The 24,619-nt window shown below is 42.3% G+C and overlaps 1 protein-coding gene across 2 annotated transcripts in view; it reads left to right on the forward strand.

Annotated features, from left to right (window-relative positions):
* sesn1 (sestrin 1) overlaps nt 1–23,860 on the forward strand; it is a 48,467-nt gene extending 24,607 nt beyond the window's left edge. Inside the window, exons 1-9 of one of the 2 annotated variants that reach the window (XM_044048589.1) lie at nt 20,600–20,851; nt 21,627–21,692; nt 21,790–21,990; nt 22,091–22,273; nt 22,355–22,591; nt 22,699–22,953; nt 23,045–23,235; nt 23,329–23,473; nt 23,588–23,860. In XM_044048589.1, coding sequence (XP_043904524.1) covers nt 20,750–20,851; nt 21,627–21,692; nt 21,790–21,990; nt 22,091–22,273; nt 22,355–22,591; nt 22,699–22,953; nt 23,045–23,235; nt 23,329–23,473; nt 23,588–23,674 — 1,467 coding nt within the window. In that variant the 5' untranslated portion in view covers nt 20,600–20,749 and the 3' untranslated portion in view covers nt 23,675–23,860. Of the gene's footprint in view, nt 1–20,599; nt 20,852–21,626; nt 21,693–21,789; nt 21,991–22,090; nt 22,274–22,354; nt 22,592–22,698; nt 22,954–23,044; nt 23,236–23,328; nt 23,474–23,587 lie in introns of those variants that run through there. The other variant, XM_044048588.1, reaches the window with a different exon arrangement.
* The last annotated feature ends 759 nt before the right edge of the window (nt 23,861–24,619 follow it).

Consider the following 24,619-nt stretch of genomic DNA (forward strand, 5'->3'; position numbering starts at 1 on the left):
GGTGCGATCTGCTGAGAGTCGTGTGACTGGCCCATCCACCTCAGCCCCTCAGTGTTATGTAACCCCGGGGTAAGAGTGGCAGCTGCGTGGGTTTTATTTTCATTCCCTGATGCTCCTGTGTTACATTCTGCACTGGTCTACGATGATTTTTGCATTTCCTCTTATCTCACACAATCATGGCTAGAAAGTAAAAAGAAAACTGTAAAAAGGTTTGTGTTTTTTCTCTTCACAGTAGCAGATGGGCCTGTTTTGTTGAGTTTTTTTCCCCCCTTATCAATGTCAGCGGCTTTGCTTTCTGTAGTCTTCATAAGGAAGAGGAAGGAGAGGAAGAGATAATCTGTGCGAAAGAAGAAGAATGGACAGATGGGGAGTTTGGGAGGGGACTGAGGTGAGATAATACTGAAAAAGGAACATGTGCACATGTCGAGATGCTGAATAGACAATGAAAAGTCAGAGCGACAGAGAGGATGGAGTGGGAGTGGTTATTTTGGCAGGTAGCCCATGCAGCTGCTTTAGACAAGGCCCCAACACAGCAAAGATCAGGAAAACATTAGCCACAAAGACACACGGACACTTTCTCTCTGTTTAAAGACCTTCACCGTTGGTACTGGGTGATTGTTTTTTGTCTGCTCCACTCTCTAAGAAGTGTTCATACATTTAGAGAAGTGCATCTTTTAAGTGTATCTCATTGAAAACTTAACTTTAAGGAATTAGCCCTGTTTCCCTGAAAGAGATTAATGCATGTTTTTCAGGGTTTTTAAGTGTTTTTAACTGATCTGAAGTTCGGCTTTGTTCGGTTTGATTCCCGTGTCAAACAGTCGCGCTCATGACTCTTCCAGTGACGGCATTCACTGCCAATCAGTGCCGGCAGTTTGTTGACGTCACATTTTAGTATCGCCTCAGCTCGCTTGGAACCTCGCCAGAGCAGTTATCAAAAAAAGGTACCGTCCCTAATGACAAGGCAATAAAACCAAGCCGAGCTGAGAACTGGAAAGGCGCCATATGATTCAGTGTCGATAAAGTTCAAAACATTCATTCTCCTTTTTTTTAGAGCGTGACAGTGTGTGACAAATTTTTTGAGACACACATGTTCACACACACACTGACGGAGTCCTGAGGAGACACCATGTTCTGTTGACCCTGCCTTCACAGGACAGCAAGAGCGATACTGGGATCAGCTATGGTGACATGTACATTAACATGCCTGTGAGAAACGGCGCCCTGCCTAGACCCCAAGCAACCCTTCTCTGACTCTGCTTATTTAACTCTGTGTGTGTGTGTGTGTGTGTGTACGTCAGTATGTACTTTACGCCTCAGGTCACTGTTGATTGTCTGTGTGCTGCTGTGCATGTGCTGAGTCTGTCATCAGACATGCAACACAAACTACTGGAAACAAATGAACATAAAATATAATGAATGTGTCTTTGTGTTTCATTTATGACAGCAGGTGTCTAGTAGTCGTGAACCAGACTTCACCAGTTGCCTTGTGTTTTCGTCAGCCTGCGGTACTATGAATCTGGTTCATTTATTAAAATCACAATATAGCACCCTGCCTTTATTATATTTAACTGACTTTGTCTGTAAAAGCAGACTGTGGTAAAAAAAGTAAGAAATGGTTTGGTCCGTAAACATTTCTTTTATATAATCTCTCAAAAGGCCATAGAAGAAACAGAGTTCACCTCCACCTCTGTTTTTTAATCCATAGTGGCTGCACAACCATTTTGGCCCAGTTTTATAGCAATCTTTTAAAAGCATATTCAAACCTGTCCTATTTGGAAAAAGTTCTCAGAAAACCATCCTTATACTGCTCCACCTAGAACTGTGCTGTTTCATAGAAACAATAAATACCTCCATTGTTACATAATGTGAATCCCACGTCTGTGTAGACTCTCTGCTGGTGACACATTCTTAACGCTCACGTGTTCGTCAGGCTGTGAGAAGTCCTGTTAGAACTCAAGACATTTAGTAACACCAGTATGTTTGAACTGGTGCAATTTATTCCCCGGTCAAAAACAGTAGGCAATGTTTTCACTTATCAGTGATAGATTTTGTCTGTGGCAGCAAACACGTTACATGAGCCGTGAGAAACTGTAGGTTGAACCTAACTACGTAAGTGCGCTTGCCTTAATAACATGGGAATAATTATTATTGTTAGTGACTAGGACATATGCATTTTCAGATTGAGAAAATAACGTTATCGCTTTGCTCTGAGTTATCTTTGCCTTGCTTGACAAAAGAAACATCTCATGTCTCTCCTCAATCACTTGATCGACTCTGTACTAAGTGTTCTTATTTTCTTTGCTTATCTTCACACACACGTGCTAATAAAAGTGATGAATTGCAACACTAATAGATGCAGCTGTACAATAAGTTCATGTGCTGCCTTTCTGTTTACCCACGCCATATTCATCGGTTAACTATTTCTCATACAGCTTCAGCTGTGGGGGTGTGGGTGTGTGTGTGTGTCCTCTCGGATTCCTCTTTTCCTGGCTGTTTCCTGTTCAGTTCCAGGGGTGGGTTCCACTTCCTTCCTTCGCTGCCACAATCTCGGTCAGGCTTCCTTCATGTGTCCCAGCTTTGTGAAACTTGCTGTGTATGACTGAATTTTGCCACGTATCTGCAGCACATCCATGTGTGCTCTAAACGTGTGCGTTCAGCTGGTGGACATGCTGCACAGTGTACAGAGAAATTAGGACAGGGAACTTGCCTTTGGTGTGTTTTTTGCTGTGCGTGGGACACCTATGAGGTCAGAGACCGATAAGGCATGGTGCCACTTTCCCACACTGTGATGACAGCACTTGTGAAAATCTAGGCACAAACCAGCCTATCAGCCTTTCTCTTTTCATTCTGATTTTTTATCTTTTCTTTCTTTGGTCTGTTGACCAACCTCATTCCCACCTGACCACACGTTGTCCTACGTCACTGATACCAGCCAAGAGATTACAGGGACAGCTCCGCTGGCTTACACACAGCAAAACAGAATAAAAGCAAACAAAAAAAGAAATTGTTGGCTCTTGATGTGGTTAGCCCTTCTCCATAGCTGCTAAAATGCCAATTTTCTTGCAACACAGAGGAATGTTACTGCTTCTCTGCGTGCTGTTGTTTTGACCCTTAAAAATCCTTAATTATTGGCTGCTTGTAGTTGTGGTAGACAAAGCTTATTTTTGTTGTAATCTGGATAAACAGAATGTTTTTTTTCACCAGATTTGATATTGAGGAGTGCATTGTTTAAGAATGAATGGTGCAAATCTTAATAATTTGATTGATCATGCCACATTTATTCCAGCATGCACTTATGCTCATCTTGACACTGAATCTGATCTGTGACTGGATGTTTATCTTTCAAGCTAGTGATTCTGCTCAAACAACCAGATCAGAGTGACCTAAAGGTAAACAGGCAAACGTGAGGTGTGTATGATTCTTATGTGTCAACCTTTATGTCCAAGATGAAAAAAAAAAAGTCCTCTTGACTCGTTGTTTTGCCTGTCATGAGAGCAAGATGTGTGAAAAGTTGTGGGAATGACTCACTGGCCAATCACAGTCCTCACCAATGTGACCAGTTCAGCTCAAGCCAATTTGCTAAAAGAAGCTATAAAGCCACATAGACTAACACTTGAGCCACAGTGCTTGTCACCTCAGCTGTGAATGTCGAGTAGAGGAGAAGTATATGGTCAAACAGGTTTAGACTCGGGATTCGATGTTTTTAAGCTCTGGTCAGTGTCTTGACCCTCTGGAAGCTTTTCCAGCCCTTGGTCTGAGGTCAGGGAATGTTTCCATGTGTATATGTGGGTGCCATAGAAACCATCATGTCCCCTATTTGTGGTGGAGTCCACTCTTGAATCCTTGTGAAGTACTTTGGGAGATATGCACTTCATCAACCTTCGAAACAGGCAATCACACCGATATAGCTTGTAAATGTGGGGCACGACAAAACGAGTGGCAGTCACAGTTTTACTTTTACTTTACTTTTAGGGTCCAGATTGTTCTCAAAATGAAAAAATGCGCAGTTTGAAAACCAGTCAGAGGCAAAATAAAACAGGAAGAGTACAGCAGCATTCCTAAAAGCAGACGCTGTGAAAGCAAACAGTAGACAAAAACAGAAACACAGATGTCATGTGCTCCGTAAGACGCAGACAAACGATGCCATTTTTGGCTCCAGCAAATATTTTTAAACGTGTTTTAAACAAACCTCTCGTCAAGTGTCAGTGGGTGCCCAGACGGTGTCTTGTAGACAGATAATGTGATGATGGGCCTCTTCCAGAGTATCAGCCAGAAAAAGAAAAAGAAGTGCTGATTGCGTCAATACTCCTAATCAAACACCTCTTTCACACACCACACAACTCTTACACTTTGTCCCCAAATATCTCAGCCACTGCCTGTCTCTTTCATTTACTTTGAAACAAAGCAATTTGCACAACCCTGCTTTACAGCAAACATTCTCCTACACAGGCCGCAAAACAAAAAAACACAACAGTCCCCCAAAGGAAGGCCCTCTGTCTGGTTTTAAAGAGAAAACACAGTTCGTCTTCAGATGGAAAAGCACTTTTGTTGTTTTTCAGTGTTCACAGAAAACTGTATGGAAAACATATTTGCCTCCTCCCTCCACCGTTCAGTGTTTTCTTTCATGGTTTGCCTTTGCACAACACTTAACTCTCCATTCAAAAAGACTTTCTGTTTTAACGAATGCAACTTTTTTGTTTTTAAACCGGAGTTGCTGAAATATATATTTATTTTAGGGCTTTTAAATTATCATTTTGTTTCTTCATCGCGATTCATCGCAGAAGTTCAGTACTTAACACAGTGTAAAGCGACTCTTACCAGTATATCTTGAGTGGGAATTGAATCAGTGCATACAAAGTATTTTACTCTAAAAACTAAAGAACTTAGTGCAATAAGCCTGAGGTAACGCGTAATGTCTGCTTCAGGACTGTTAATTCAACAGCATTTGCACTTTGCTGTGTATTAGTGTTGGACAGATGAAAGACAAAAGAGACAGAGCAATTCTGTGACACAGAGAAGCTGTGGAATTGTTTCTCACTCCTGACTAATTGAATTATCCTCCGTCTTTTCCCCCCAAGTTGCATTATGTTCCAGTTTTTCGTTTGCTTTGTTACATATGCTGCACAACATTGTGCGCTAGACGCCCAATCAGTTTAAACAAAAAAAAAAGCAAAGATAACCCCATTAAGGCCGGCCTTTAATTCATCAAACAACTCTGCCTGGACATCATATGGTGGATGTTTGTAACAAGACCAATTTGATAAAGAGAAGTAGCAATGATTTTGGTGTTAAACCACAGATACGAGAAAGACGATATGACAGAAACGGCCTTGAAATTAACCAGAGAGCTGGGAGTGCAATGACCTTATTTATGTTGGAGTCACTGCCTCCCCTGGTGATATCTGGGCACTTTGAGGGCTACATTGAACGGGGGTTGTCTGCATGGCAGGGGGCTGCAGAGTTATATAAAGAGGCCCCTGTTTTTCCATGTTTGCTGCTCATACTCGTCGTTTGTCTGCAGGCAGGCTGTGTCAGTATGTGGAACAGCAGTGAAGAGCCTTGGCTCAGAGCTTTTCTTTCTTTTTTGCACGTATGTGTGTGTTTTTCACTTAGCTGGCTTCGCTGGGGTTTGAGCTGTAGCGTCTGTTGCTTTGAGTGGGCCTGCGATTTATCAAACTTGAAGCTGAGTCTGCTGGGAGCCCAAAGGGAAAGAAACATAGCTTAGTATGTAGGTTACTACCCCTCCCTCTCCCCTACAACTCCTTCTGCCCCCCCCCCTCTCTCTCACATACACACACTCGTTATTCCGAGCCGTATTTGTGCGAAGGGAGTAATCAGGACGGTTTTGGGGGGATACCAAAAGAAAAGGGAGGGTGAGGGAGGGGGGATAGAATGATAGGATGTAGTGTACTGTATTTTCTATGGCTCCCTACAGGGACATAGTTAAAATTTGGCAACCAATGTTGTTTTTCAAAGCTCCGCTGAAGTGGTGGAGTACTGACATGTACACGGGCCCCTGGCTTTTCAAGAATCCTCTAGTACATTCTTAGAAAGATCATGTTTTTTTGGGGGCGGGCGGGAGCGGAGCTGTACAGTGTGCTTATGAACCAGGAATCTTGGAGAAATCAGAAACAATTATTTGTTTTCTCTCTATTTGACAAGTTATCAGAAGTAGATTTGTTTAATCTACTTAATATAGGCGGTGACACCTATAAGCAGCGTACGTTTTTGAACAGTTTATTTACTTGCATACTGTACATACAAACACAAACAGCTCTCGCTCTCTCTCTCTCTCTCTCTCTCTCTGAGGTGTCTAATTCGTCTGCAGGCCCGGAGGCGTGCTGTGGATCTTACATCAAAGACGTTTGTCTCCTGTCAGACAGTAGTCCCTCTGACAAAAACAGGCCTCTGGGAACAAATGATGGAACAATATGAAAGGCACCGGCGAAGCAAATGAGTAAATGAGAGGGAAGAACAGGACCATGTGGGTGATAGATGGATAGTTATGGAGAAATAATGTTCTTGCTGGACGAAGTCAGACGTGATTGAAGTAAATGTCACTGAACATCCAGAACACAGACCAGTGTGGGGACGAGTGTGTCGGATGAGAAACAGATGAAGTTGAAGTCTAACATTATCGTCCACATCTTATGACCCACTTACTCTCCTGCCTGTCTTTCTCTCTTTATTCCATACTCTCCTTGTCCCACTTTCACTGTTTGCTCTGTTACTTTCTGACCTGTCTGCTGCTCTCTTCTTCATGACTCTTCACTCTCTCATACCTCCACTGTGACGCAACTCTCTCAAACAAACATGTTTTCTTGAAGGAGGCACGCTCTGTCACACACACACACAGAGGCCCCATTCATACAAAGTTGTTTTCTGTGCTTCGCGTCGTTTTATGCGAGGACACAAATCGCTCACATGCCTCTTTTGCATCTGCCAACCTTCAAATAAATCCATTATTTATGTAAGAGGACTCTTGTTGTGGCTTTTCCTGCCCCAAACCATACCTCCTGACAAGCTACAGAAAATAGAGGATGGTAAAACACACAGGGTTGTTAAGAATATAAACAATTCTTTGACAGTGTCCACATACCATGCTCTTCTTCCACCCTGACTTGGTCTCATGAACTCCCACTTCTGCATAGAGACCCAGAGATGCATGCCACTCAAAACTTTCATGCTGAGAGGAAGCAACTGGTCAACAGGAAATGAAACGTTCCCTCACGATATATTTTCTTTTCTTCTTCATGTTACAATTGACCTCTTCCCTGCTGTTCTGCTGTATTTGTGGCACTCGTATGTGGCGTCTCTTTCACTGCGCTTTTCACTAAGGACATCTGGGTTTAGTAAACTTTCCATTTCTGGGCCGCAAGTCCGTGCAGACCCTTAGATAATCAGTGTCCAGCTCATTTGCTTTATGGGTTATAGCTGAGTCATTCCCATGTACTTGGTGAAAGGTGTTCACTCTGTGGCAGAGGCCATTCTGCTGCGCCTTCCCCTTCCCCTCCCTCTGATTTGTTTCAGTGGAAGGGAAGATGACCATCTGCTGCCCCAGTTGCCCAGTGACTGGACAACAGCCTTCTCTTATGGCACAGTTCCACTGTCCATTGTCTGCTTGAGACTCTGCGTGTGTGCGTGTGTGTGTGTGCATGTATCACAGGAATTGTGTGCTTGCCTTGTGTGTATGTGGGCTTTCTTGATATGTCCTTGTGAGCATGTGTGTACTTAGTTGCCTTTACACAGCTTGTGTGTCTTTGTGTGCTTGTGTGCATGTTTGTGCGTCGACTTCAAGGAGAGCCAAGTATTGTGTGAGGCTTTCCTGTGGGAGTCCCATGGAGAAAGCAGCCTTACCAGGTTGGACGGTCTCTGGTGCGGTGTGAGCAGAATCTGCCTAACAGGCAGGTTAGAGGGGGGTCAGAGGATTATAGGCAACAAGCCAAATCTTTGCCCTGGTGCATCAAGAGAATGGATTTCCTCTCCAGACATGATTGCGTACACACACACACAGATGCAGACATCTATGCACACTATTGTTATTTCGCAAACAGTCATCAGGCAGAATTTTCAAAACCAGCAAGTGGAAACTAAAGTTGTTATTCGAAACCATTTCAACGTCCATATTATTCACGTGGCCAATGTACTAATATACCATGTAAATTTATGACTGCTAATCATGCGACTTTAGCACGCAAGCTCGTAAACAAGAGTTGTACGTCATACGAGGCAACAGGAGCAGAAAGTAAATAAAAGCCTATCATTTCCAACACAGACAAAGTGGATGTTGGGTTTTTATGTTGTTGATCAATCCTGGTACATGTACTACTCTTAAGATTTGAATCATACCATAAAAGTCAACAGTTTATCCTTCCTTGAGATTGCTCAACAGGAAAACCTCAATAAGGGGAAGCGGCGACACTTGCTCTGTCCAAAATAAGTTGTTTATACATTTCTGTCCAGTGGGCAAACAAAATAAACCATATTAGTGACATTTACAGGTGCTATTTGGCAGATTTAGCTTACTCCGGACAGAGAGAGGTTTCATGTCCGCCCCCCCTTCACGTCCTCAAACTTAATGCTAAAAGTGATTCTCTCATAATTACAGTCACAAACCTCACAGAGGTATCAGTGTTCTCAGCTACCTCTCATATTACTCAACATTGGTGTTGCATTTAATTCAGTGTATCTTCAGTTTAGAGGATACAAGGTTTGCTTTGTCTTCTTTATTTAGACAAGCATGCTGGTGTTGCTGTATATAAAGACATATTAATTTTGGAGGACACACTTGGGCCTCTATGTATAAACAGTTGGATCAGATGACTGAAACGACTGAAATGTCGGTACGCCAAATCTTGGGCTAAAACCAGACCTTTAAAAACACCACTGTACTTGTAATTGCACAAGAGACAATAAAACATGATCCAAGGCCGATATCTCACATTTAAAGTACAAAAGCAAAAATAAGCTTAGCAAAAATCTTAAGGATCACATGAGGGTAACAAGGAGCAATGTTTACCATAGCTCTGCCCAGTAAGCTAAAATCAATATACTTTTCAACAGTTCTCAAACTTAACATTGTCTGTTTGGATTAAACAAAATAGTTATTAACTCAAGCTCGAGGCTGTGGTTGTTACATGCTTAACTGGCATTTATTTAAGCTACTGGTTATTACTATATGTAAATGGTTGTATTTAATAGCACATATCAAAAAGGCCTCTCAAAGTTTAAGTCAGTTCATCTTTGCTGTGCTGTTTTAACACAGCATTTGGAGACTCGGCAGGATGCGAACAGACAGACAGACAGACAGACAGATGGCGCCCCAGGTGAGGGCACACTGTGAAGACCAGAGGAGGTTGTCATATTCACTGTTTTTATTTCGTTATATTCAAATAGAGCGAGAACTGCTGTGGCTAACCACACTCTTTGTTCTCACCAAGATAAATATACAGCATGGTAATGAAACCCAATGTGATCTGTGTAGAAAGAAAAATACACCCACTCAGCAAATGCCTCTTCATTACAGTCATCTCAGGAGTTTCACACTGTTTTTTTTTGCTCTTCGAACTTGTCTGTTCACAAGTCTGTTCTTTTTTCTGAGGCTGTAGGTTGCAGCATTCACGTTTGTTCTCGCTCCTGCTCTCTCTCTTTTGCTCCCTTTTTCACAAAAGAAACTCAGAGATAATGCATTACTTACCCCTTCATCTCAGCTCCATGTCTAACCCCGACCCTTAACATATACCTAATTCTAGCCCTATCCCTATTACAAATCTTAACAGATGTGACAGAACATGAGGACCAGCCAAAATGTCCTTACATCCCATAGATTGTTGATAAACTGAGCTGAGATATCTGTGATATTTTTTCGCCCTTAACTGAAAGAATCTGGAGCCCATCCAGGTACAGATTTGTCAATGGTGAGTTAAGTGTGGAGCACATACCAGACACTTGTCAATGGGTGACAGAATTTATGAGGAACCCTCTAAGCGATGCCAAATGCTTGTTTGGCTCAAAATGTTATTAGACTCAAATTATTCCCTTTTATTTCCCTTTAATCGGAAACTCAGCGCAGTTACTGCTTGCTATTACAGTATACTGTACACTGTACAATAAACAATAAATGCTCCCAAGGAAAGCAGGTGCATCTGGGACATTTACAGACTGGGTCTGAGCAATGCTGTTTGTGTGTGTTTGTGTGGGAAAACCTGATGGAAATCTAATTTGGCTGAGCCATTATCCCCTTTAGACATCAACAGTAGGCCTAACCTGCACTGTGGCTGCCGCTAATCCTTTAACAGAGTTGACTCTGCCCTGAAGCCACACAAATACTCCATGATGAAAACTGTGACTGCGGGCCTGGTTTTGTTAATGCTCCCTGTATATGTGCTCTGCGTTACTCTTGTCTGTGTGTGTGTGTGTGTGTGTGTGTGTGTGTGTGTGTTTAGTTGTGCGGAGTGTGTATGCTTCCTCAGGTGAGTGGGCACAAATAGGTTATCTAGTGTACAGAGTCATCGATTTTCCCCGCTGGAACAGGAAGTGGCTGGTTATTGATTCTCTGGGACAGTGATGTCACTCCAGGTGGTGTGGGGTGTTTACTTATCCATGATAAGGTGCGAGGTGCTTTCTCTTTGCACACTGATCAAATAACCCTCTCCCGTCTGTCCTTTACTCTCCTCTCATCACTCTTTCCACCCCCACCTTTTTTATTCATTGTTAATGCCCTCTTTAACCCCAGCATCCCTTATCTGTGACATAATCACAGATGAGGAATATGACTTCATACTCAGGGCTGGAGTTGTTCTTAATGAGGGTTTTTGCAAGTGAAAAATATGCACGACTTTTACTTTCGATAACCTTGCTTTGGTATTTCAACACAAAAGTGTACGATTTAGCATTTGACTTTGAAACTGCAGCATCTCATACACTTTAATGTTCTTATCTTTGTGTTTTTATCACTTTACTTCTCTCCACCTGTATGCGTTCATGGCCATTTCATTGTTTTCCTCAGTTCAAAGTCATGTCATTACTCATAATCATCCTACACGACTGACTCAGTCAAGCCACAGTGTCAAATTATCTGAGATAACCAAACCACAGACTAAAAATGCAAATCATCCTTATTGATTCATTCATTTTTTATCACGTCCTGCCAGTGACCGTATAATGGTGTCTACCATTTTGGTTATGTGAGACTAATGAATTGCATGCAGGAGGTTATTTATGTTTTTATCACACTTCAACTAATATTTATGGTGAGTTTAATACCAAAATCATTTAGTTACTGCATTAACTGAGAAAGGGACTAGTGTTACCATGGTAATATAATCAGTGTACAGTCCACTGAACGGAGGCAGTAGTTATCTATTCATTATATTTTGAAAGTTATTGAGATATTTAAATCTGGCTAGACTACAAAGGCAGCGATATAAAATATGTTTTAAGTCATCGGTTTGTTCTTTTCTTGGTACCACAGGGTTGTAATTGATTAACCACAGAGCAAATATGTTCAACACTACCTGTGGCATGAGACAGAGGACCACACACACACACACACACACACACACACACACAATGCAGACACACTTCGGTTGGGGTTATGAGGTCCATGGAGGGATTGTAAAAGTGAAGAACCTGTACACTACATATAAACCCGGTACTTAATACACGGTTAAAATGGCGGTAGATTCATTTTTCAAGTCAATACCCCACACTTCTATTTTTTAATTAGAGTATATGCCTTTGACTCGGGCAACATTTTAATCTGAAAGTATTTTGCAACCATTTGCCTTGTTGTTTCTGTATTTTGTGATATTTTGTGACATGAGATATGATATCATCTTAGATTTTGGATATCGTCATATCATGATCAGGTATCTGTGATGACTTTTAAAGGCTGTTGCATTGATACAAATATTATAAATAAAATGCTATTTTATATTTATTTAGTTCAACCTCTCAGTTGCAATGATGCCCTGTTACAATTAATGTTTGAAGGCAGGGCAAGGAAATAGAAGTATGAACAACATGAAATATTTCATATATTGATTTAAAAAAAAATGCGTAGGATGGATAAATTTAAAAGAAGTCACATAATAACACTTCTTCATTGCCAAGCCAAATGATTTGTGTTAATGTGACCATATTTATAGGCAATTTCATTGTTTCTGATACACGTAAATATTCTCCATTTAAGATTAAAAAGCCAAATAAATATTGTCTGTAATGAAAGGTAATAATTGTATTTTAAGCATGTAATACGGATTATAAACAATAGATATCTTTATTTGAGTGTTTTTACAGTCTGTTGTCGCTCTCCTTTGAGAACAATGAAGAATTTTATTTATGAGCCCACAGGAACAATATTCTTTATAAGCCCAGCCTTACAGAAATATTGTTTTCATTTATATCGTGTTATGTATTGATTATGTATTGACATAAAACAATGACACTACTAGATGTGTATGAGCATGTTTTAGCCCCAGCTGATAATTTGCAGAGGTCAGCAGATTCTGCACTTTTCCACTGTTGTTTTGGACGATACAAACTCATGATCTCATGATGTCAGGCGCTTGTGTTTTCATTTATGAGGAACTGGCTGGGTATAGTCTCGTGTACAGCACACGCTGAGTCTGTGTATGTACAGCGTTGCATTATCCATGAGCCAAGCACACAAAACCATGAAATGAATTGGTGCAGCAACTATCATTAAAGACCTGTTATTGTTTTATACAGTGGATGATATTTGAGTTGCATGAAGAATAGACTTCAAACGATTGTTTTAATGCCATATAACTTGTTATGTAAATTCAAATTAAGCTGAACGTATTCTGCAGTTCAGTGCCATGCAAACCATCAGCTGCTTGAAATAAGCTGTAAAATAGCTTGAAATGATGAGTCAGCGGCAGCGTACAAAAAGGACGGAGACCATGGTGATTGAGTTTCAACCTAATCAAACCGGCATTTCATAAACGATTAAAAATTAATGGGGCAGCTGCCGTGACGTTGCACTCAAATGAGGTTCTGCCAGCCATTTTGTTCTACCATTCAGTATCGCAGCTCATTGCCTATTAATGAAGTAATAGGACACGGCCAAAATGGTTCTGAGGGCAACATTTAGGCTCTATTGCTTTCTCCCCTCTTAAAGTACAGTGGTATCACATCCCCTCTTCAACTTTGCAATCAAAATACATCCTGGTGAAGGTTACAGATTGAAAGAACAGATAATGGAAACAGAGAAGGGCAGAAGTGAAACTGGTGTCAGGAAAAGCGAAGAAGTACTGCTTTATGCAGAGAGCAAGAGTTTCTAATCTTTGCTGCAGCTTCTGTGATGTATTACATCGGCCTTTATCAGAGTCTGTTTGTGTCTGCTGTCTGAGCTGCTACATCTCACATTGGATCACTGCTGTCACTACTGTCAACACGTTTTGTTCTGTTACACAAGAAGAGGTTGCGGACATTAGTTTTCTCTTAGCAGATGATAAAACTGATAAAACGGCACGTATACTGTACCTAGAAAAAAAACAACCGCTAATGCTGACTAAAGGTAAAGCCAATGAAAATGCTCATTTGACCCAGGAGTGAATGCTGATTTAACACATTCTCAGTGGTCAAAATCTATTTAAAACGGCCAGTGGTTATGGGGTGTAAGTGTTAATTACCTTAATTTAGAGGCACATGTTTGATTACCAACTCTTGCCTTTGCTACAAGAAGACCCGGGTTTGCAACCCGGTCTGAACAAGGACCTTTCTGCTTGGAGTTTGCAAAGTTCTTCCATTGTGTGCATGGGTTTTTCTCCGGGTTCTCCAGTTTCCTCCCACAGTCCAAAAACTGCAAAATGGGGATTAGGTAAATTGGACACTCTAAATTGACAGCAGGTGTGTGAGTGGATGGTTGTTTGTCTCTATATGTTTGCCCTGTGATGGACTGGCGATCTGTCCAGGGTGTACCAGCTGAGATTGGCACAGTGTCTTCTGTATCAAAATCATTTGGCCAGATCCTGAGTTCTGTCATTTCAAAATTTTGGCAGCACCTCTGGACTCGCCCCTGTGTGCTGTCTCCTGTGTTTTCCAGTGGAAGACTTAGTGATGAGGTGGGAGCATAATCACAGCGGAGATTGTTATTGTAGTAACACAGAGACTGTAGAGAAAGAATAGAAGACAGGTGAAGCAAGTTTGGTGAGTTTTTCATTGATTCACGGTGGCTGTGTCACATCAGGCTAAAGATAGCAGGGTAGGATTTGGTATTTTCTGTTTTTCTAAGGGATCTTCTCTCTTGGTGCCTTTTGTATTGTGACAGCTGCCCTCTCCCTGTTAGAATAACATCCCCGGGAACTCTCTCTTCCTCACATGCTCACAGGGGTTGCAGGCCAACGCCTTTCCCCCTCTGGATTGTCATCAACATGAGGATTATTTAAGCAACTGTATACATCCAAGTTTACGAGTCCACATACCCCCCCCTTTCCCCTCGAGCTGTAGGTTAGTTTTTCTATTTTTTTATGTGTTCCCTGAAGTCTCCCCGGTTGCTCTGCATTTCATAGAATCCAGGGAACGCTGCTGCTTCCTCTCATGGTCGGTGTGTGCTGGTCCAAAACTCAATGGTCTGGGGGGGCACGCCTCTCCTCTCAGGAAAGCCGGCGCTTGGCGAGACCGCTCCACTCTGATAACCTGCCAGAATACATAGAGATCGGAAAAGAGGCAACTGGTAGAAAAGGAAAAGAAAAGGGGCCAAAGGATGGTCAGAGAGGGCCAAATGGCTAGAGATGTCCACTTTATTCCCACACTGAACCAAGACTTTAACTGTACATTACAACAAGCCTCATGTCTGACTTGAGGCAAATGGTCGACTTTTTGACAAGTTAACATCTGGTTAAGAGGATGGAGACAATGCTGTCAGATGGGAGTAAAGTGTTTAGGTTGTGGCCTGCTGGACGGGTAAGGGTTAACCCTCCACTCAGCCATAGATGAACAGACTCTTACCCAGAGCTGTGTTTGTCGAGTCGGGTGGGGGATACCCCCTGAGTCTGCAGTTTTTCACTCCTTCACTATGTACACATTTAAAACTCAACTCACATCTGCAGGCCTGTTGCATTTGAATACATTGCTTTAATCTTTTTTCTACAGTGAAATCTGTTCTCACAGCTTCCAGGGTAAAGTCTTGTTTACATGGAAAAAGTTCTGTCGTTGTTTTTCACAGATGAGAGCTGCTGTTGTGAGCCTCTGGGCTAAGTTGAACCACGTGGTTCTGTGTTTGCTGTAAAGTTAGGAGACATTTGTTTTGACACTCTTTGTCAAGCAAAATTAAACAGACAAAAATTACAACATGGACAAACACATCAAGTGAACAAAATTACTCTCTGTGAAACCGACCGAATTAGATTGTTCGGTGAACTTCATACCTCAAACTTTTTTCTTCTTTTCCTTTTCTTTTTTCTTTTTTCTTTCTTTCAGAGAAACAAGAGAGGCAGAGAGAGTGAGTGGAGAAGATTGGTTCCTCTAACTGTTGTTCTGCCCTGTGATTGGTGGAAGCCTGTTGCTAGGCTTATGTCAGTGTTAGAGAGTTTTCTGCTTCCTCTCCTCTGTGCACTGATAGGTCAGGTTTGAACTGGTCTGGTGGACTTCTGCCACTTGTTGAACATCCCCACACTTTCTGCGGTTCTGTCATGACTTAGTGCGTGAAAAAACATAGCAGCCGCAGGGATGAGACACATTTGTGAACAGCTTATGCCTGCCATGGCTTACTCTAAACTTTTTAATCTTATTAGGTTTTTTTATTGTCCTTGTTGATTGGTTTAGATTCTAGAGATGTTATTTACTCTGCTTCACGCCCATAAAGCAAAAACAACTGCTTTTGTGGGCATTTGAGAGAGTAACTGCAGGTTTCTGCACTTTATTTTAGTTGTTGTAATCAAACTGATCATTTTCCATTGTTCAGTATCCACTGATACCGCAATCTGCTAGAACATCATTTCTATCCTTGTAACTCAGTTGTAAAATTTTACAACTGTGTGACAACTGTTGCTCACACACCATCTGCCTAGTGGTATACTTCATGAAAACTTTAAGTCCTTGAGGCAGAATCACTTTGAATGTTCCACATACGTTTTGCCCTTGGTTCCATTTCCAGTATGAATCACTCTACACACGCCTGAGTAAAAAGTTTATGTTTTTGATGAAATAAAAAAAGTCAAAATGCTAGCATTATCAACCCCTCCTCCATCTATCCTTACCCACATTTTGTCTATTTTTAAAAAAAAAAATTAATGTGGGCCTTTTTGGTGTACAAGACTACTTCTTGTAGTCTTGTTAAAGCTAATGCTTACATATGCAAAAATTTGCTAGGGCGGCTGTGTCATTCATAACAATGACAAAAGTGCTACGTAGACAAAAGAGTCATTTCTGAGCTACAACCTTTAACCACAAGAAACTGACGAATGTTAAAAATATAGAGCATTAGAGGGGAGGCACAAAGTTACAGTTTGTCTTACGTTAGCCATGGAAAGGTTGTATTGAAATGAGCAAGTAATGTTCAAGTCAAACTTGCTGTTTTTTTCCAGTTTGTTATTCACTATACTGAGAATTACTTTGAGACGTTAATCCACACATTTTGAACTGATTGACACATGTGTTGTGCATGAAGGCTTATCAGGTGAGGGGCTTTTCACCTCTGTGCCACTGCAACCCAAGAAAAAGGGTATTTGCACAGATTGACTGTGTGGTATGCTTCAGTTTGATTCTTCTTAGCTCCCGTGCCTTTGCTAAATCTTTATACTTGGTGAGCAGTAAATTCAGTTCAGCTTGAGTCGCGTTTAAACTGTCGACGCTCCCGTTTATGAGCAGGGAACAGCTTCTTTTAACATGCATTCATAATGATTTTCCTGGTTATTACTCTCAATGGGAGCATTTCTGTTACAAATTTGTGTAAAACTAAGTGGAAATGTGTCCATTGTTCAGGCCTTTCCTTCAGTAGATGACTGTCTGATAATATTCACACTGTTAAAACAAATCTGAGATGATTCCTGTTGTTTTAAGAGCCTTTCCCTTTGTCATAACTTATCTTCCCAGCGTTTTGCTAACCTCTGCAGTCCAAACATCTTTCACATACACACCCATACAATATACACTCACACAGTTACATCTCCAGGGTGGCATGGTGACATAGTGTTCACCACACAGTGAAAAAGGTCACTGGTTTTAACCCCATCATTCAGCTAATGAGCCTCTCAGCTGCTGTGTTGCCTTGTAAATCTTAAAGAGACAAGTTTAATAAACATGTTTTGAGAGTTTGTTTTCCTTTGTAGCCTCTAGTTTTATCTATTAGCAATTTTGAAGACTCCATTCAAACTTACTGTCGCTGATGTCGTATAAGTAAGTTGTCGAATAATTGCACGTCTTCAGACTCCCTGAAACACCTGCAGTGTGGTTTTTTAATGTCACACGATGTTCAGAACAAACTTCAGAAGACACCGTAGAACGGTGGTTTGCATCCTGGGGTTTGGGACTTCCATAAAGCGCTGTATGACACAGCTGAGGCATCGCAAGATGATTATCAAGACAAGCACTCGCTATGGGTATATAAAAAAAAAATCTAAAAACTAATGTTTGCCTTTATCTCTTCTTGCCTCAACCGAAATAAAGATTGTTAATAGGCCAGAACCATTAAATTTAATGATTACCTAGTCGTTTTAGAGCCCCATAATTTAATTTAATAGTATGGGACATTTGGAAACAATGACACATTTACCTGCATTCACTTCCTAATGGGCTCTTATCGATCACGACTCGGCCATGAGCTGTGAACGAAAAGCTCACTTAATACTTACTTTCAGTTTAATTTTCTACACCCCAGCCCGCCCACTCCGCTCTGCATCGACAAACCGGCTCGCTGCCCCCTCACTGAGAGGATCGCAGAGGCACTCGCAGAACTCGAGACTATTCACTGTCCTCGCTCCCAAATGGTGGAACGATCTCCCCATCGACATCCGGACAGCTGAAAGCCTCCACATCTTCCGACGCCGACTAAAAACACATTTCTTCCGACTCTACCTCGACTAAGACGACAAAAAAAACAAACAAAAAAAAACTTGTACATCGCACTTATGACTAGCACTTCATAGTTTGTTCTACTTGAAGCTCTTACTTACTTCTAGCTCTTATATGTACCCAAATGTTTAAATGCACTTTTGTAAGTCGCTTTGGATAAAAGCGTCTGCTAAATGACATGTAATGTAATGTAATGTAATTTTCCCTTTGCCGTTGGTCTAATGGCCGGAATCCTCGTTCATACTTTTCACCATCGTTTCTCATTTGTAATAGTTTCAGCCGCAGAGGAGAGAATCGGCAAACATTTTTCTGCAAATGTTGTTGCATGGATGTAGCCTAATGTGCAACGTATTGAAGTATTAATTGACTTGTGTACTGGTGGTACATGTATACGTGTCTGAACCTGAGAACAAAAACACACCTGATGTGGGTACAGTAAAGCCCCACAAAGTGGTCAGTGTGCGCACGCTGACAATGGTGTGTGGCCCTGACCCCCGAGCCTAAGCGCTTTTATGTGAAAAGGTTTGGTGTGTCGTAAGCTCTAACGCTGACCAGCCTCTTCTGCAGCTTTGCTGAGCCATGGGGCTCCTGGCAGCACTGCTGACTCCAGCCATGGGAACATGTTTACCACTGGCATCAGGAGAGGGTCTGGTGTAGGGGCTGTGGGGTGGGGGGGTGTATATGTGCGTGTGTTTGTGTGGGTGGGTGTTGGCGATCCACACAATAAACCTGCTGAATACTGTGCTATTAAGGTATCTTTACTGAGGACTTGAATCCACTTGCCAAACTGGCCAGGTAGACTCTTGATCACACACACAGGGGCAGACTTGCCTTTTCTTGGCTACCTTTTCCTTTAATTACTAAAACCTGTTTTTCCTGCTTCTAGTGTGGTATCCAATCAACTTCATCACACGAGCTGTTGCTGTATGGTCCCTTTTCTGCCATAAAGTGGGTCTTTGTGGAATTTTTGCTAGTGAAATGTGTTGTTTTGAAATCTCACACAGAAATGTGATGCTCAGATGTATGTGTGTGTGGAAACATGGGGGCATCTACGTGACAATATTTCTTCATCTGTTGTCACCAAGAATTACAAAGACTTGCCTGAATGAAAAAGGTGATTATTATATATCAATATAGCATTAGGTTATGTTTTAGTAAATCTCATCTGATGTAATTTTGAGTAATTATTGACTTTCTAACCACTGCAGTGTGATAAACCAGGTGTAAACTGTCCTAGTGACTCTGTTATTGTCAAGCTGGGACAAACAAAGCAATAAGAGCTGCCTTCCTTATCTCTCCTTCCTCCTGGCTTTTAAAAGCACTCCTTTAGCCCCGGCTGATTGGCGGAGGAATGACATTATCTGTGGTCTGATAGGCTGTGGTGCAAAACCACTAACTGAAGGGCTGTTGTTGTTGCAGCAGGTCCTGCAGCGATCCATCTCATGCTGCGTGCTGATGCTGATCTCTGTCTCTGTCTCTCGCTCTCTCCTTTCCTCTACCGTCTTCAGCTCTTCTCCGAGGAGAGCTGGGGCTCAGTTTTGGGGGACTTGCTGCTGCTTGCTTGAGCTGACTCTGGGTTGTTGTTGTTACTGCTTTGTTTAAATGCACAGATGAACACGCTGATTGCACAGAAAAGGGCCTGTTTTTCTGTCATTGTAACAGCTACAACTGGCCATGTTATAGAATATATTCCTATTCAGGCAGGAGTTAATTGCAAAATAATTAAAAGATTATTAATTGGCATCTATTTGGATAATTGATTAATCAGATTTTTCAGCTTCTTAAAATCTTGCTGTGTGTAACAAAGAAGTCATTAGAACTGAATCATTTTGGTTTGTGGACAAAATAAAGAAATTCGCAGATCAACAGCTTTAATATTTTCTGACATTTTATGGACCCAACAACTAATCAGTCAAGAAAATAGTTGACTGATGAATAAAGCAAAAAATCTTTTGTTGCAGCCCTAGGAAAACTCAATATGTCCAAATTGAAAGACACTGCGGTCAAAAATACGTGACAAAACAGTTAAATGATAACACAACAGCACTTGTTTGTCGAGAGACTCCATCTAGTGTCTATTACTTTTGCAAAAATTACAGTTACGATGCAAAAATTGATCGCAATCGCATTATCTGTCAAAAATAACGGAAATATCCCTGCGTGATGATTTCTCTGTATCAGCCATGATTGATTAGGTTGTTGATCACGGTGATTGGTGTAGAAACTGTCACTCTTCGCTTGATTGCTGCTCATCATCCAGCATTGAGAGTTCAATGCACGGCAGTGAACTCAATCATGATCAATGGCAGCAGGGAAACAAAAGAAGAAGTGATGATGTTTTTCTTAGGTGATTGTTCTCTCTGCTCACGTTTAGGACCCCCCTCTCTCCTCACACTTGGCACCGCCCCCAAGTGCTCGCTCGCTCTCTCTCTCTCTCTCTCTCTCACACACACACACACCCCTTTGACGCCATTGGCTGGCGCAAAGCTGTTTTCGCCACGCGATTGGACGCAGTGTGCGTCACTCACACGAGCCTCGACTTATTTACCGAATGTAGGCAAGAGGCAGGTCGGTATTCTGCTGTAGGGCTGCAACAGCTGACTACTGAGCACTTTACTCAGTGCCTCAAGGAACAAAGAGAGGAGGACAGAGCCGAGCTGGAGACGCTTTTCAGACGAGAAAAAGCACCTTTAAAAGCAAGGGGCACGAGATGAGGCACGCGGTGGCACCGGCGCAAAACGTGGAAACTAATTCTTTTGCAGTGACAAGCTTATTAAAGATATGCTCGCATTGTGAACGGCGCAGCAAAAAGGTAAGAGAAAGAAAAATGCGACTCTTAAATGAAGAAAAACATGCAGTCATCTTTTTTTAAAGCTCCAGTTTTCTCTTAGAGTGTGGATATATGTGTCACATCGACGGTGCGTTCAGGTGACGTTATTTTTTCCTCGCTTTGAACAAACAGGCTGCAGTGCAGTCTTTTGTCCAGACTTGTTTACCAGGCAGGAGAGTTAGTGGTCATTGAGAGAAAAGGAAAGAAGCTCTTAGTATTTTTCATACATTTCTCCACAGTTTTCGGTTGAAATGAAACAGTTCACGTTCAAATCGACGTTTTAAACTCGGTGTCATTTCTGAATAATCCACGAATTCGCTGTGCTCATTCATTCATCTGCTACATTGTTGCGCTGCGGGACAGTGTCCGCTAGGAGACATGTCCGTACAGGCAGCGGAAAGTTACAGGACACAAAAGAGGCCAAAGACAGTGTTTCTCCTGTGTTTTACTGTGTTTGCTCATGCCGTCAATTAAACTCTGCTTTTATGCATCAGTGTCCCGTGTTGCATCCACTGCGTGTTTTTGACACTTTGAGAATCAAATCAAAATTTTATTGCAGTTGTATTAATAAACCGATCCAAGATCTCCACATTTATTGGTGCCTGATAAACAAGACGACTCTGATTTCTCAGTCTGGTGAAGCAATTCAGTCACAGTAGAGGCACTACAGTAGAAATGTGAAATAATGACCTTAACCAAACCTATTAAAATCATCCTGTCAAATATTTGATATGCTTTTTTTTTATTTGTCTTGCAGGACTTGGGAGTAAGGATCCCAAGACCCTTAGGTAACGGACCAAGCAGATTTATCCCAGAAAAAGAGGTACAGTAATCCTGCTGAAAAGAAATCGCAAGGCTTGTTGCAAAAAATAAAAAAGTTTTACACTGTATTTATTTATCATCATTATTATTTATTTCAGATTCTTCAAGTCAGTAAAGTGGACACCAGGACACAGTCAATATTTGAGGATGCATTTGCAGCCCTCGGTCGCCTGGACAACATTTCTCTGGTCATGGGCTTCCACCCACAGTACCTGGAGAGTTTCCTCCGGACACAGCACTACCTGCTGCAGATGGACGGACCCTTACCTTTGCACTACCGACACTACATCGGCATCATGGTATGTCCTCTGTGAATTCTCAAATGAACTGTGAGTTTTGTTTGTTTGTTGTCTGGTAGTTAAATATCTACTGTTTTACTCTCTCCCTGCGACCTGGCAGGCGGCAGCTAGACACCAGTGCTCCTATTTGGTCAACCTGCACGTGAACGACTTCCTCCAGGTGGGTGGAGATCTGAAGTGGCTGAACGGCCTGGATGAAGCACCGCAGAAGCTCCAGCAGCTCGGAGAGCTCAATAAAATCCTGGCCCACCGACCCTGGCTTCTCACTAAGGAACACATCGAGGTGAGTGAACGTGCCCAGTTGTGGAGGGAGGATGAAGACATGTCCCGTTTGCTAAAAGGTGTTTTGTTTTTTTTCCTCCAGCGGTTTCTGAAGGCAGAGGAGCACAGCTGGTCCCTCGCAGAGCTGATCCACGCAGTGGTCCTCCTCACACACTACCACTCCCTTGCTTCGTTCACATTCGGCTGCGGCATCATGCCTGAGATCCACTGCGACGGCGGACACACCTTCAGACCCCCCTCCCTTAGCCAGTACTGTGTGTGTGATATTGCTAACGGCAACAGTCACGCCACTCACCATGACAATCTGTTTGGTAACCAGGTGAGTGGTTAAAAACCTAATGAGTTAGAGAATACACAAGTTGGAGAATGTTGATATGTTGCCTGATGTTCTTACCTAAACATGCATGTTGATGTTGCTCCTTGCAGGAGGTGAATGGTGAGGTGGAGGTGCTGATGGAGCGCATGAAGCAGCTGCAGGAGTGCCGTGATGACGAGGAGGCCAGCCAGGAGGAGATGGCGACTCGTTTTGAACGTGAGAAGACGGAGAGCATGCTGGTGGTCACTGCAGAGGAGGAGGAGTGCGTCCCCTCGAGAGACATCTCCCGGCACTTTGAGGACCCCAGCTACGGCTACAAGGACTTCTCCAGGAGGGGGGAGCATGTGCCCACGTTCAGAGTGCAGGTAGGAATTGCATTCCATTCAGTCTGACGACACAGTTGTAAACACCAACATTTTTTTTTCTCGAGTATTCACGTCATTAACTGCTTCACAGGATTACAGCTGGGAGGATCATGGCTTCTCTTTGGTCAACCGACTGTATCCTGATGTCGGTCAGATGCTGGACGAGAAGTTCCAGATGGCCTACAACCTGACCTACAACACCATGGCAACACACAAGGATGTGGATACGAGTATGCTGCGTCGAGCCATCTGGAACTACATTCACTGCATGTTTGGCATCAGGTCAGTCACTGGTTACTCTGAAGGCTCAGGTAGTCTTTTGTCTACTTTGTGTGAGTCATTATGTCTGAAACAGTGTTTTTCTGTCCTCCTCAGGTATGACGACTATGATTATGGAGAGATAAACCAGCTCTTGGATCGCAGCTTTAAGATCTACATCAAGACCATGGTGTGTAGTCCTGAGAAGACCACCAAACGAATGTATGAGAGTTTTTGGAGGCAGTTCCAGCACTCTGAGAAGGTGAGATAAAATCTAAATCCTCTTTCCTGCTCTCTTAGTTGCAGCTGTTTTAATTTTCTTAACTGTTGCACAGTATTAATCTCTTCTCATTTTTTTTTTTTTAATCCCCTGCAGGTCCACGTTAATCTGCTTCTTATGGAAGCGCGAATGCAAGCTGAACTTCTATACGCTCTGAGAGCGATCACCCGCTACATGACATGAAGTGCTTTCAACGTTTTTATTGTTGTCTTTTTACTGTCGTCGTCGCTGTCGCTCATTGGGACACATCATGAAAGTTAAAAAGAGAGCAGGGTTTTTTTTGAAAAACACAAAACAAAAAAAACAGAATACTGTCCTGAGTTGTCACAGTGCTTGTTGGGTGGATGTTGAGAAGAGGATCAGAACAAATGGAAAGCAAGCAAATGAAAACTGCTGAAGAAAAGACGTCTCAAACTTCAAGTGGATTCCCAAACTCAGTTTGTGTTGCCTGCAGTGCCAAAGGTGACCGAGAGATGTCAGCCTGGAGCAAGCTCCTGCTCAGCTGGGGAGTTTGTGTCAGCGCTGACACCAGAGGCATTCAGGACAATGTCTCTGTATTCTTGGTCGCCAATCTCTTCTGTCTCTTGCTAGAGTGCTGGCCCATGTAGAAAATCCCAGTTTAGTTTCTTGACTATCATTTTGTTTTGTATAAGGAGATGTTGTTGATGTAGTTGCTGTCAGTCGAAACGGAAGCATTAACTTTGGGCTTTTTTTTTTCTTCTTTTTTTTTACGTGTGCCTGAACTATCCAGCACAGTGTGCATACGTGCTAATGCTGCTGTTCCCATGTTGTATTCTGTGGGGTCATATTGATCCAGACGCCCCCCTCCCCATCCCATCCCCACCCTTTCATATTCCACATGCCCCTATCCATTAGAAATCCACTGCATTACCCCCCGTTTTCCCCCTCTCATCCCTCCCACCCCTTCCCAAATCTCTAATGTCAGTGTAAGCTAATCCAAGGATTGTGTGAAACACAGAAGTGTGGAGAGAAACTCAAAGAACACTGAGCCCTTTTTGAGTTTGACTGTACACGTGTGGATGACTTCTGTGTGGATGAGGTGTGATGTCTGCGTGCGAGTGTAAGTGTTTCACACAAGACGGAGAGAAAAAAAAAAGTACGTCTTTA

Source organism: Solea senegalensis, linkage group LG17, assembly GCF_019176455.1.
Source record: "Solea senegalensis isolate Sse05_10M linkage group LG17, IFAPA_SoseM_1, whole genome shotgun sequence".
NCBI classification, from domain to species: domain Eukaryota; kingdom Metazoa; phylum Chordata; class Actinopteri; order Pleuronectiformes; family Soleidae; genus Solea; species Solea senegalensis.